Raw genomic sequence first — 15,395 nt, 5'->3', positions numbered from 1 at the left:
CAGGCTTTAGACCTTCGAGCAGAGGAGGGGGAGACGGTCGAAGATAGTACCCACAGACCTACGCACACCATAGATAGATCGCATGGGAGTGTTAGGGCCAGAATCAGGCAATGTCTCTGACGCATGTACTGCGATGCTCAAGTTAGAATTAGGATAGAGCCCAAAAAGTGTCGGAAGTAGATGAACACTAGAATTGTAGTAGATGCGTGTGTGCGCATGTACCTAACCAATGGAGAGGATCCCCCCCTTTTATACCGCATCTCATAATCTTCACAATAATGGGGCATTAGAGAATTCCTGATGTCAGGGTATGTCACGTGATGGAGGATGTATAATGAATTTTCATAGGTAGTTGTGATTCTCTGATAGTGTTGTTCCTTGGCGATAGTCCAACTGGCATTAGGGTCGACCGGACTGGAACCGTGCTCATGAGAAGTGAGGGTCTGAGCCATAGGGATCTGACAGGTGTGAAGGTCGATTGGGAGTAGACCGAAAGTCGTGCCCATGAGAAGTGAGGGACTGAGCCCTCGAGATCTGATTGATGTGGAGGCTGACCGAGAGTAGATTGGTAGTCGTGCCCATGAAAAATAAGGGTTTTAGTGTTGGGATCCGACCGGCATAGAGGCCGACTGAGAGTAGATTGGGAGCCATGTTTATGAGAAGTGAGAGTCTGAATCCTGGGGGTCCGACCAGCGTCGACGTCGACCGAGAGTATACTGGGAGTCATGCTCATGAGAAGTGAGGGTCTAAGTCCTAAGGTCTGATCGACACGGAAGCCGACTGAAAGTAGATTGGGAGACATGCCCATGAGAAGTGAGGGTTTAAGCCATGGGAGTCCGACCTTCACAAATGTCGATCGAGAGTAGATTGGGAGTCGTGTCCATGAAAAATGAGGGATTGAGCTTCGAGGGGCAGACCGATATGAGGGCTAATAAAGAATAGACTGAGAGCTCTGCCCATAAAAAAGAGTTTAGGCTATGTTCCAGGGACAATGGCCCGTTCATACACATACTTCCTGAACTTGATCGCAACCTCCTCTTGACTCTTGACTATCACACCATCTTGATTATAAGCCCTAACTCTATCCCGGGGTCATCTAGTATTACGCCGTATCAGGTGTCATAATGCTCTTCCAATACTACGAGTCATAAATTATAGCCAGTTCTGAGACGTTTAAGATCAGCATTTGCATCGACGAGCATTGTTTAATTTTGGAGAAGCATACAAACGATGTTCAAAGACATTTATTGTTAGTTCATTTCTTCTCATCTCCATTCTCCCTGTTTAATCCAACAGTTTTCAATCGAATCAACTCCTCTATGAGGCAAGTCATCGCTTGATGAGAAGATCCACCTTCTTCAATCGCCCTTCTCGCCATCTCTCCCAGCTCCCTCGCCCTCTTCCTCCTCTCTTCTGCTTCCTCTCCACTACCCATCAGCTCATCCACCGCCGCCTTCAGTTGCTTACCGTTCACCACCGTCCGCTCCTCTGCTTTATTGTAGCTGGAAATCACACCGATTGAGATCCCAATCCTGTGCACGTTGACCAACAGCTTCTCGTTCAGGAATTGCTCGGCAAACAACGGCCAAGTGATCACCGGAACTCCGGCAGTAATCGCTTCCAGGCACGAGTTCCACCCGCAGTGCGTCACGAAGCCTCCCACCGCTTCGTGATTCAATATGAGAAGCTGCGGCGCCCATCCTTGCACCAACATTCCCTTCCCGCCGCCGACCACCCTGTTCACGAATCCCTCTGGAAGCCATTCCGACATCTCTCCGGCGTTCCCCACGACCCAGATGAACGGCCGGTCCGACGCATCGAGACCTCGCGCGATCTCCCGCAGCTGAGTGGCCGTGAACCGGGCCACGCTCCCGAAGCAGACGTAGAGGACTGACCTCGGCCTCTTGGTTTCGAGCCAACTCAAGAAATGATCGGCGCTCCCCGAAGCAGCGCCGCTGCTCCCTCGCACCATCTTCATATCCATGCCTCGGTTCTGCAGCGAGACGGGGCCGACGAACCAGAACCTGAGGTCTCGCGAGTTGGGGGCTGGATCGACGTAGTTACGTTCCAGCTCGTAGAAACTGTTCACGACCGTGCCGTGGATCCGGTGAAGGCTTTCGACCATCCGGTGGGAGAGCTCGCTGGGATGAAGGACAACGTAGGGGAGATTAGAGAGCTTGAGATGGATCTTCTGCGGTATGCCGGGAACCTCGATCAATCGCTCGGTCTCCAAGTCGCCCTGGTTCAGCTCGCCGTCTATTACGATGTTAATAACTGCGGAGCTGAAGAAGTTGCATCCATTAAAGAGGAGCGAAGGAACGGAGGCTTCTTGGGCGACGCGGGTGGCCCAAGGATAGAAGAAATCGACGACGACGCAGTCAGGGCGGTGGGTTTTGAGCAGCAGCGAGAAGGAGGGCTCAAGCCTGTCGGTGGCGGCGGTGAGCTGAAAGAGGTTGTCGGGGTTAGGGAAGGCGGCGAGGTTCTCGTAGCCCTCGGGAATTCCAGCTTCTGAGCAGGGGAGGCGGAGGGGGAGGAGTTGGATAGTGTGGCGGAGGGAAGCGTCGGTGTTGGCGAGATCAACGGTAGGCTTGACGAGAGGCACGTTGCCGGTGGTGGTTACGACTGTGGCTTTGATTCCTCTGCCTGCAAAAAGCCGTGCCAAGTCGACCATGGGGATCATGTGGCCTGGGGAGAGAAAGGGCAGGAAGAGAATATGCAGATCATCCGCCATGATCTTGAGCACAAGGCTGCGAACTGTGCGTGCTTCTATCCATTAAATACAGAGGCTTGCATCAGCATGGCACTCACTCTAGCAACTGTGGACTAGGAGGCTACGTTTCTTATCCTCTCTGCCCAATTCCGTCAGCAATCACGTCGTTAGGAAAGAGATAAGTCCGAATCCTTTAGATCGCAAAATGCCATCTAGAAGATACGGTCCAGAGGATCTGGCTGGAGATACATCTCAGCAAAATGATAAGTTAGAAAAGAGATACATCCCAATAAAGGATTGGTAGGATACATCCCAACAGAGGATGTATTTGAGGACTAAATCCAAATAAGATACATATAGATGGACTTATATTTAATTAACATATACAGTTAATCGAGAAAGACCTAGGATGTGTAGAAGATTTCCACTATATTTATAGGATATTTGATCATAAGTAAAAAATCAATAATTATTTGTGATGAATTCAGATTAATCATTTACTAGCTATTGTTTTGATTTACAATATTACTTTAAAAATTAATGAAAGTTAGATTTTGTTATAGATGCATCCTTTAGAAGGATTAATTTATTGTCAATATTTAAAATGTAAGAATAATTTTTTAACGATTTGATACATATATATATATTGATTTGTTGCATATGATTTCATATGGATGAACGAAATTAATATATATTTGTTGAATGTAGCATGGATAGGTTAGGATTTAACCTATGAATTAAGTTTTTTGCATTATCCACGAAGAATGTCATTGACGATGTCATTTTAGGATTTTTGAGTTGAAAAATCATGTTCATAAAATCAAGTTTTCTGATATCAATCGACTGGAGAAGGTCCTCAATCAATTAGTAATCATGAATTTGGATACAAAAAGTTTCCAAATTGATTGGGTTGATCGAATGGTATTTACCAATCGATTAACAAAAGGGTCAATCGATTGGGATGCCCAGGATCATAAACAAAGAGCTTACAAATCGATTGGGTTGATTGATTAGTGTTTATCAATCGATTAACATAAGGGTCAATTGATTGAGATGCCTGGGATCGCGAATAGAGAGTTAACAAATCGATTGGCTTGATCGGTTGGTGTTTATCAATCGATTAACATAAGGGTCAATTGATTGGGATACCCAGATTCATGCATAGAGGGTTTATGAATCCATGGGCGATCGATTGGTGTTCATTAATCGATCACCATGAGGACTAATCGATTACTAAATCAGATTTTGGGCATAGAGGGTTTCTGAATTGATCGGTGGATCGATTAGTTTTCACCAATAGATTACCATGAGGAGTCAATCGATTATGGTTCATTAGGTTATCCACAGAGGGTTTCTAAATTTATCGACAGATCGATTGACATTCATTAATCAATTAGAGTGGATGAACTCACGAATAGTAGGCTTCGGAATCCATCAAGGAATTGATTGCTATGTACTAATCGATTACCAATGGTGGGAAATCGATTAGCGTCTGTATCAATCAATTCTCGCCTATTGTTAATCGATTAAAAAGAGTGTCAATCGATTGGTATCTGATATCAATTGATTAATAACTGAATTTACCTCAGTTTTCAATAGTTTTTTCCTATATTCTTCTTTGGTCTTGTTGTTTAGTCAAACCTAACTATCACCAAAGAGAGAACTATTAGGGAGACTAGCAGTATTAGCATAGAGGGATGTATGTTCATGCAAAGGGTGATTGTCCCAAAGGAAAGTCGTTCTTATATATAGGAAAAAACTATAAGCTAAAGGAAGGGGTACTATGTGGCCAATTAGAAGTATTGTGAGTAATAGTTGAAAACATAAGCTAAATAAGAAAACTCATAAATAAAATATCATGTGCATAATGCGTCGGCCCAAATGAAGACGAGTTATATGGCAAATGAAAGTAATTATGAGTTGTTTGGAAAGTACCAATAGTAAGAATAGCAAGTTACAATTTAGTCCAAAGACTTAATGTAATGCACTAGGTATCTCTATACATGCCCATATAATTTCATGTTTTATTTGTTACATTTTGTTATTGCAAACTATAAAGATACATGTCTTGTTTGTTAAATTGAACTGTGTTCTTTGCTTTTGTTTATATAGTACTCTCAATATCTGCTAATTTAAACAACATCCTCGTGCTTACTAGTACAAATTTTGGACAATGAAAAGAACATATTATAGTTTTGTTGGACTACATGAATCTCTAGACTTTGCATTTAGGCATAATCGCCCTACATCTTTAATTAATGATTCTACTGCGGATCAAAAGGTGATTTTTGACAAGTGGAAGTGATCAAATCACATGAGTCTAATTATCATGAAGATGTCTATTCCGGAATCATTTAGAGGTTAAATTACAGAAAATGAGAATACTAAAACCTTCATAAGGAGTTGGCAGATCTAGTCGCCTCAAACGAAAAGGTCGAGACTACTACACTTCTCACAAAGTTAGTGTCCATGCGGTATAACGAGAAGGGTACACTAGGGTGTACATTATGGAGAAGTTAAACTTGGTTACAAGGTTTAAGACACTAAAGTTTGACATGTCTGAAAAGGTCATTGTGAACCTTATCTTAATCTCTCTGCATATACAGTTTACTGCCTTTAAGATTAGTTACAACACTCAAAAGGATAAGTGAACATTAAATGAGCTCATAGCTCAGTGTGTATAGAAAGAAGAGAGATTGAGGAGTGACACATCTCATAATGCTCACTATGCATCCTCATCTCAGTATTAGAACAAGAAAAAGAAAAAGGGTAATGACAAGAGTAAGAATAAACAATTTACAGTGACTGGGACTTCAAGGCATAATGTGTAAAAGCAACAAGATCAGGACCCAACTTATTTCTTTTGTAAAAAGAAAGATCATCTGAAGAAGGATTGCTCTAAATACGTCAACTGGTGTATCAAGAAAGATAAACTTCTCAACTTTATTAATTCAGAAGTCAATGTAACTACTGTACCTAAGAACACTTATTGGATAGATATTGGTGTAACTATTCACATAAGTGTAACTATGCAGAGTTGCCTCAGGAGCCAAATGTCAATTGATGTTGAAATATTCATCTATACGAGAACTGGCAATAAGGGAAAAGTAGAGGCAATAGGTATCTTAAGAGTTTATTTAGAGAATAATGTACTTTTGAATTTGAAAAATACATTTGTAGTATCGTCTTTTAGGCGAAACTTAATTTCTATTTCATGTTTGAAAAAATTTGAATACACTTGTTTATTTGGAAATGGAAAGTTTAGTATTTTTTGAAATTCTATCTTATGTGGTACTGGTTCCTTGATTGACAAACTATACATATTAGACATTAAACTCATATAGACAATAGTGTGGTGCATAGTATAGGTGTAAAGCATAGTGTGACAAATGAGAATTCATTCATGTTATGGTATAGGCGTTTAGAGCACATCTTTAAATAATGCCCAAAAAGGTTAATGTTACTAGAAATTCTCGATTCTCTCATTATGTCAGATTTTGGAATCTTCATTGAGTGTATCAAGGGAAAAATGACTAACAAAAGTAATATGAGTTCAAGGTAGAGTAATGATGTCATAGAATTTATACATACAGATATATATGAACTGTAAGATCTTCCGAGCTAGGTTAAAAAAAAAGGAATTTTTAGGATTTTTTCATGATTTTAAATGAATTCACATGACATGTTTTAATGGGATAGATTTATTAGGTATGATGAACGTCTATGTGGACACCCAATTAAATTGGGAGTTAATAGGATAAATAAAATATTAAAACTTAAGTTTTCCTATTTAATACCTGGCTTACCTTTGCCCGATCCTCCCTCACCCTTGCGGCACCGCGCTGTTGGTTGCTACTCGGAAAACCTATATGTTCCACTGTACAAAAATTTTGTACAAAGGTCTGAACCTTTTCCTAGCTACCATGTGTTCTTTTAAATTAAATTTTGGATCGCCTGCGGAACTTAACACATTTGATCCAAAACTTAATCTATTTGTTCTTTTAGGTTTTGACTTGGATCTCCTGCGGAACTTAACACGTTCGACCCAAGTCTCCTTAAGTTATTAATTCCATTAAATATTAATTTCCATAATTGGTTCCCAGTACTGACGTGGCGAGGCACATGGCCTTCTTGGATATGGGAGCAACCACCACCGACTAGACAAAACCTTTTATAGAAAGCTAATATTTAATTTCCTAAAATAACTTTAGGTTAACCAAAGAGAACAATCAAATCACAAGGAAAAGAAAAAACAAAAGAACACAACATCGAAAAACATATTCGAAATTCTAGAACGTAAGCCTCTTGTATTTGGTATTATTTCCATAAATAACTAGCATGATGCGGAAAGAAAAATTACTAGTTATACCTTGTAAAAAACCTCTTGATCTTCTACCGTATTCCTCTTCTAACCTCGGACGTTGTGTGGGCAACGATCTTCCGAGATGAGAAACCACCAACCACCTTCTTCTCCTCCTAGCTAGGTTCGGCCACAAAGGAAAAGCTTCACCAAGGAAGAAAATCAAAACACTAACCAAGCTCCAAGAGATGCTAGCTTTCTCTCCTTCTTCTTCTTCTTCTCCGAGTAGTATCCGGCCACCACAAGAGCTCCAAAGGAAGAGAAGGGTTCGGCCACCACAAGAGGAAGAGAGGGAGAGGATGGCCGGCCACACCAAGGAACAAAAGAGGGAGAGAAATAATAGATGTTGTGTCTCTTGAAGGCACCCTCACCCCTTCTTTTATATTCCTTGGCCTAGGCAAATTAGGAAATTTAATTACAATAAAATTTCCTCAATTTCCTTGACATGATTTAATTTATAAAAATAAAATAAATTTTCCAAATCAAACTTCAATGGCCGGCCACATCATTGGAGAACAAATTGGACAAGTTTTAATCAACAATTAAAACTTCCTAATTTGTTTCCGGAAATTTTAAAAAATAAAATTTCTCTTTAAAATCTCTTCATGGTTGATAAAAGGAAATTTCTATAATTTTAATTTTATCAACATGTGAATAATTTTTAAAGAGAAAATAAAACATCTCTCCAATCTACAAATAAGGAAAGAGATCTAATCTCTTTCTTTAATCTTTTGTAGATCTTTTACAAGAGAGATATTTTAATTTTAATTCTATTTAAATTATATCTTCCACATAATAATAAAAATTAAAATTAAATTTCTTTTTTAATTTATTTTGGCCGGCCCTACTAGCTTGGGTTCAAGCTAGGGCCGGCCACCCAATCTCATACCTAGGCCGGCCCTAGCTTGATCCCAAGCTAGCTTGGCCGGCCCCTATTGGGTGGGTATAGAAGGTGGGTATAGGTGGGTATAGAACTCTATAAATAAGAGGCTACGATAGGGACCGAGAGGAGGAATTGGTTTTGGTCTCCCGATAAAATTAAGCATCCCGTGTTCGCCCCGAACACACAACTTAATTTTATCAATGATAATTCATTCCACTAGAGAACTATCATTGAACTACCGCATCAATCCCAAATTACATTTTGGGCTCCTTCTTATTATGAGTGTGTTAGTCTCCGTGTTTAAGATATCGAATGTCCACTAATTAAGTGAGTTCGACAACTCATTTAATTAATATCTAAGTCCAAGAGTAGTACCACTCAACCTTATTATCATGTCGGACTAAGTCCACCTGCAGGGTTTAACATGACAATCTTTATGAGCTCCTCTTGAGGACATTATCAACCTAGTATCTCTAGGACACAGTTTCCTTCTATAATCAACAACACACACTATAAGTGATACCATTTCCCAACTTATCGAGTTTATTGATTCATCGAACTAAATCTCACCCATTGATAAATTAAAGAAATAAATATCAAACATATGTGCTTGTTATTATATTAGGATTAAGAGCACACACTTCCATAATAACTGAGGTCTTTGTTCCTTTATAAAGTCAGTATAAAAGAAACGACCTCTAATGGTCCTACTCAATACACTCTGAGTGTACTAGTGTAATTGTATAGTCAAGATAAACTAATACCTAATTACACTACGACCTTCTAATGGTTTGTTCCTTTCCATTTTAGTCGTGAGCTACTGTTTATAATTTATAAGGTACTGATAACATCATCTTCTGTATGTGACACCACATACTATGTTATCTACAATATAAATTAAATGAACAACTACAAACAAATATAGACAATTAGACCAAATGTGATTCTTTATTCATAATGAATGTTTACAAAGCTTAGGCTTTCAGTATACACTCCAACACGCGCCCCTTCATCGCCTCGTTGCCAGCAAGCCATCGTTGCCGGAACCGGCCGGTGCTTCCTCCTACACTCCCGACAGCGACATCAAGGGAAGAGAGGCAAGTAGATCTCATTGTAGGGTTTCAAATGATCCGAATGATGTCCCTATTTTGGCACAAGGGTTTCTCAATTTTCTACCGGGATTCGGGAGATGTTGTTTGGATTTTATGTTCGCATTGTCTCCTCATAATGGTTGATTCATCGGGACAGATTTGAGGGATTTGAGATCGGTTTAGTTTTCTTGCACTGCCTTTGGAAGGATTTTTGATTTTGTCTCAGATAAAGGGGATGTGGTTCAAGTTTGTTGTTGTTCTTGCTTCCCAACAAAAATTAGTAATTAATTTGCTTCGAGGCTACTCTTGTTTCTTCACAATGACCTCTGATTTCTGGATTAGATTGCAGTGAATGTAATTTGGTTTTTGATGATGCTTTGCTTCTTCATGATGATTTCAGATTTTGTTCCCGGAACGGAATACATAGGTTGTAGTTTGATTATGATGTTGTTCTTGTGGCTCCATGATAGCTTTGGGATTTTCGGACAATTATGGGAAATTTTGGTTTGATCTCGGTGATGTGAACGCTACCTCATGTTAGCTAAATTTCTGGGGCAGATTAGGGTAGTGGCTTTATTTTCTTATTTAGGTGAGGTTTAGTATTTCCATATTAGATATTGTATAGATGCTTGAGTGTTGTTTCCTGTGCTTTTGTTGTTGTGATAATTTCAGTTTTCATAGCAGGATTAGTGTAGGAGGCTGGGTATTGGCCATATGTTCTTGCTTGGAGGAGGTTTATGTTTTCCTTAACAGATTTTGTATGGGTGTCTGGTGTGGATTTGGTGATTTTGCATTTGTAATAACTTTGGTTTTCATGGCAGATTTAGTGTAGATGATAGGGTGTTGGCTTTGCGCTCCTATTTTTGTGATGTTTTCGGCTTCATAGAAATTTTGGTGGAGATGTTCTGTCTTAGAGTTGAATATGTGGTTGTTCTTTTCGAAGTTCAAGATCCTAGACTGGTTTAGTATAATTGAAACTTTTGTGGTATATGTCATTGTCTTCAACGTTTTCTTAAGAACCTAAGTTGGATATGCATTTCTTGAGCTTATGTGTTTATCTCGTTGGAAGGGTAGATCAAGAATTATTCATGTTTATTGCACGGAATGTTATGTTGGGACATATATCTCTTATATGATAACTTGTGCACGGGTGGTGACAGTATGGGATGGGTGCTCCAAGGAGGGCTCTTCCCAACATGACTGAAATGACAATACGAAATGGCTATAGAAAATGGTTATAAGTCGTTCTTAAGAGGTACCTCTAAAGTTTTGATCACGGACTAAACAAACAAGCTTAAATGATGGTTACCACCAAGTTCTCCCTTAAGTACATGTTCATTAAGTTATACCTGTGATTTTATTTGGCATATAGATATTACTATGGCCATGCTCCATGCCATCTAACTTTTCTTCCCTTAAGCTAACCTTGTGTTTTCCATTCATGTATAGTAGATATCTATTCTATGCTTTATGCTTTACGTTCCAAATTCATTATTTTTTGTTATATACCTACTAGTGGATTATGTGTTGCTGGGTCTGTGGACTCATCCTATCATGATTGCAAGTGAGGAAGATATCATCCAGAATGGGACGAGGGATACGGAGGCGGAGTAATTGAGGAGATGAGGTTGAATGTGTCACACACTGTCTAGGGGCTCTAAGTGCTAGTTATTAGCATTTTTTCCTTTCATTGGTTATGTTAGTACGAAATGGAGACTACTTGTTAACTTGCTTTGATAGGAGGTTACAAATGTCTTTCTTTTGAAGATATGGTTGCTTATCCATTCTCTTATTGTTTTGCTTTAGACAATTGTGTGATGCAAATGTTAAAGTGTATACTAAAAGCCTAACTTTTTGTAAACGTTTAATTTTGAAATAAAGAATCACATTGGTCAAATTGTCTACATTTATGCTAAGTGTAGTTGTTCAATTAATTTATATTATAGATAACATGGTGTGTGGTGTCACACACAAAAGATAATGTTATCAATTCCTTATAAATTCTAAACAGTAGCTCACGACTGAGATGGAAAGGAACAAACCATTGGAATAGTCATAGTGTAATTAAGTATTAGTTTATCTTGACTGATAAATTACACTAGTACACCATGAGTAATTGAGCAAGACCATTTAAGGTAAGTTCTTTTTATACTGACTTAATAAAAGAACAAGACCATTGTTATTATGAAAGTATAATCCTGATATAATAACAAACACGTGTACTTAGTATTTATTTCTTTGACTTATCAAAGGGTGAGATTTAGCTCGATAAATCAAGAGGCTCGATAAGTTGGGAAATGATATTATTTATAGTGTGTGTTGTTAATTATAGAAGAAAACTGTGTCCTTGTAATCTAGGTTGATAATGTCCCGAAGGGGAGCTCATAAGGATTGTCATATAAACCCTGCAGGTGGACTTAGTCCGGCATGACGATAAGGTTGAGTGGTACTACTCTTGCACTAAGATATTAATTAAAGAGAGTTGTCAGTAACTCATTTAATTAGTGGGCATTCGACATCTTAAACATAGGGAGATTAACACACTCATGATAAGAAGGAGCCAAAAATGTAATTTGGGATTGGTGCGATAGTTCAATAATAATTCTTTAGTGGTATGAATTATTATTAATGAAATTAAGTTAGGTGTTCGGGGTGAACACGGGAAGTTTAATTTCATCGGGAGACCAAAATCAATTCCTCCTCTCGATCCCTATCGTAGCCTCTTATTTATATAGTGTTATACCCACCTATACCCACCTTCCTACCCAACCTTAGGTGGCCGGCCAAGCAAGCTTGGAGTCCAAGCTTGGGCTGGCCAAGCCAAAGGTTGAGCCAAGTAAAGGTGGTCGGCCCTAACTTGGAGCCCAAGCTTGGTGTGGCCGACCATGTAAAGAATAAAAGGGATTTTATTTAAAATCTTTTCATATGTGGAAGCCATAATTTTAAAAGAGAGTTTAAAATTTAAATCTTTCCTTTTATAGCTTTCTACAAAAGATTAGATATCTTTCCTTATTTGTAGTTAAAAGGAAGATTTTAATTTTGAAAAAAACTTTCCTTTTTGGAAATCATCCACATGTTTTAATAGAGAGATTTTAATTTATAAAATTTCCTTTTATAACCAACCATGAAGGGAAAAATTATTTGAGAAATTTTTATTTTAAAAATTTCTGGAAATAAATAAGAAAGTTTTAATTTTGTGTTTAAAACTTGCCTTATTTGGAGCACATGAGGTGGTCGGCCATGTAAAGGGTTAAAAGGAATTTTTAATTAAATTTTCCTTATTAACCAATGGCAAAGAGAATAAGGGAATTTTAATTATAATTAAATTTCCTTATATGTCATGACCAATGAATATAAAAGAGGGGGTAGAGGTGCCTCACCTCACAACATATCTTCTAGTATTCCCCTCCTCTCTTCCTTGGTGTGGTCGGCCCTATTCCTCTTCTCTTATCTTCTTCTTTAGTGGTCGGTGCATCTCTCTCTTAGAGTTCTTGTTGGTGGCCGGTTCTTGCTAGGAGAAGAAGGAGAGAAAGGAGGCTTTGCTCTTGCATCCCTTGGAGCTTGAAGGTTGGTGGCCGAAACTTGCAAGAAGGAAGGTGTCTTGGTGGTTCTCATCTCAGTAGATCGTTGCTCACACAACATCCGAGATAAGAAGAGGAATACAATAGAAGATCAAGAGGTTGTTACTTACAAAGAAAGGTATAACTAGTAATTATATTCCGCATCATACTAGTTTCCTTTGTATAGATTTGAAATACCAAACACAAGAGGCTAGTGATTCTAGGTTTCGGATTTGTTTCGATTTTATGTTTCTTTGTTTTTCGATCTTGAAATTCGATTGTTCTGTTTGATTAAACCTAGGGTTACTATAAAGAAATTAAATATTAAATTTCGTTAAGAGGTTTGTCGAGGCAGTGGTGGATGTTCCCATACCCAAGAAGGCCAAGTGTCTCGCCATGTTTGACCTGGGAACCAATTTTTGAAATTAATATTTAATTAAATTTGTAACATGGGTGGATTTGGATCAATAATGTTAAGCATTGTTTGCGATCCAAGTCTAAACCTCTAAGACAGATAAGTTAAATTTGAAATCAATAATGTTAAGTTCCGTTTGCGATTCCGAATTTAATTTCTAAAGAACACAATAGGTTGTTAGGAAAGGTTCAGGACTTGTACAAAATTTTGTACAGGGGAACCGGTATGATATTCCAAGTCTCAACCAACAATTGGTATCAGAGCTAGGGTTTGCCTCTGTGTGTTTGGTTTTCACTTTAATTATGCACATGTCATACATAATTTAGGCAAGATAATAGTAGGATATGCTAACTCTGTGGTTGCAGACTCCAACTATTATGGCTTATGGTTATTGTGTGTGATTGGACCCTTGGAAATGTCAAGGGCATTTTATTGTGTGCATGATTGTATTTAACTAATACAGCAGGAGTTGTATTAGCCCTAGAATTTTACATTTATGTTCGATCTAGACTTGATGTACATTCCCTTGTGGAATATAAGATCGATGTATATAAAACTTTATTTTATTTTTGTCACGGATCGTATCCTTGCGAGGCGTGGTGCTATTAGAGGAACAAAGGCACAGCGGGAAAGGAAGCTCGATGGACCGGACGACATGAACCCTAGGGCTGGCAGCACGTGAAGGACAGTGATGGAAAAGGTCATAATAGTTGAAAAATTAATTTCCATATTTATTGCTTTTATTTACTGTGATGTATGTGATGTGTGCTTGCTAGGTTAAAATTCCTCACATTAAATAACTAAGTGGGAGAGAATTTTTAAAATAAATTCCACGGTCTCCATTACTGGTTTGTAAGTGATGCAAACAAACTTGTGCGTTGGCTCTGAGTGCCTTCCTCCATATCGGATGAGTTTGTTTGCGGATCACTAGATCAAACTTCCATTTTGAATGATTATAAGAAATTAATTAGGAGCGTGTGATCTTCCCCATCGGAAGGAGCACAATCTTATTTAATGGACTAAGTATCAAGTAATGGTATACACTTAGGCACATTTAATAGTATCTTCTTCATCGGAGTCACTGCTATTATTTGTGTGACCGAAGGAAAATCAACTATTAATTTTATTTGTCATAAAGTTAGGTTGACAAGAATAAAATTAATGGGTAAAGCCTCCTCTTACAAATGTTTGATTTTGTATACGTCCACACTATCGTGGCATGGAAAATTCACGGTGATTTGAGGTATTGGTAAATTTAAATAATATTGTTTGAGGATTCAATGTTATTCTAAATTTAGAGTCTTGACCAAAGTTTGTTTTGTGATTCTTAGGATGTCTTTCAACCCACTGGTCATTATACTGAAAGAGAACAAACTTACTGATCCCAACTATATAGATTGGAAAATAAACCTGGACATTGTCCTAACTGCAGAAGACTATAAGTTTGTACTATCAGATGTTTGCCCTAATGTGCCAAATAGTGATTCTAGTGAAGAGGAGATTGAGTATCATAAGAAATGGATAAAAGCAGATGAGATGACGCAATGTTATATTTTGGCTTCAATATAAAATGTGCTGCAACATCAGCATCAGGATTTACCAACTGCTTATGATATAATGAACAATCTCAAGGATTCTTCGAACACTAAGATCGAGGTGCTAGGCAAGAAGTTATGAGAAAATTAATAACAACCACCATGTCAGAAGGGACACCCGTAAGAGATCATATCCTAAAGATGATAGCTTATTTAAACGAAATACAAATCCTTGGAGGAGAAATCGATGAGGAAACCCAGATCGATATTATTCTCCAAACGTTACCCAAAAGTTTTGAGCATTTTCGCTTGAACTATAATATGAATAAAAGGATGTATTTATTGGCGAAACTGCTGACAGAACTTCAGGCAACAGAAGGGCTATTTTGTCAAAATTCTCAAATCCACTTTGCTGAAAATGGTTCTACTTCTAAGTCGAAAGGCAAGAAGAAGAAGAAACAGGCTGGCTCAGTAAAGAAGGTGAATAAACCTCAAGGAACATGACCAAAAGTTGGTATGAAGAAGCCAAAGGGCAAGTGTTTCATCTGCAAGCAGTCTGGAAATTGGAAGGCGGACTATCCTCGTAGGAGAGAGAACAATAAAGGTATATCTTATTCTCTTGTAGTTGAAACATGTTTAGCGGTGTTATCTACCAGTACCTGGTGTGTAGATACAGGAGCCACTGATCATGTCTGCACTTTGCAGGGGTTCAAGGAAACCCGACGACTATTTAAAGGAGAGATAACCGTCTACATGAGCAATGCTACTAAGGAGATGGCTGTTGTAGTGGTAGACGTCTACTTATCATTTGATAGGAATATAAGTTTGGTTTTAAGAAATT

At 38.5% G+C, this 15,395-nt stretch overlaps 1 protein-coding gene across 1 annotated transcript; it reads right to left on the bottom strand.

Annotated features, from left to right (window-relative positions):
- Nucleotides 1–1,185: 1,185 nt before the first annotated feature.
- LOC122048523 (UDP-glucose flavonoid 3-O-glucosyltransferase 7-like) lies at nucleotides 1,186–2,765 on the bottom strand. Its single transcript, XM_042610082.1, has one exon. The coding sequence runs from the start codon at nucleotides 2,729–2,731 to the stop codon at nucleotides 1,256–1,258; it is 1,476 nt and encodes a 491-aa protein (XP_042466016.1). The 5' UTR covers nucleotides 2,732–2,765; the 3' UTR covers nucleotides 1,186–1,255.
- Nucleotides 2,766–15,395: the final 12,630 nt, after the last annotated feature.

Source organism: Zingiber officinale, chromosome 1B (genome assembly GCF_018446385.1).
Source record: "Zingiber officinale cultivar Zhangliang chromosome 1B, Zo_v1.1, whole genome shotgun sequence".
In the NCBI taxonomy this organism is placed as follows: domain Eukaryota; kingdom Viridiplantae; phylum Streptophyta; class Magnoliopsida; order Zingiberales; family Zingiberaceae; genus Zingiber; species Zingiber officinale.
The sequence above is the reverse complement of the archived record's forward strand: the minus strand, read 5'-3'. Positions and strand labels throughout refer to the sequence as shown.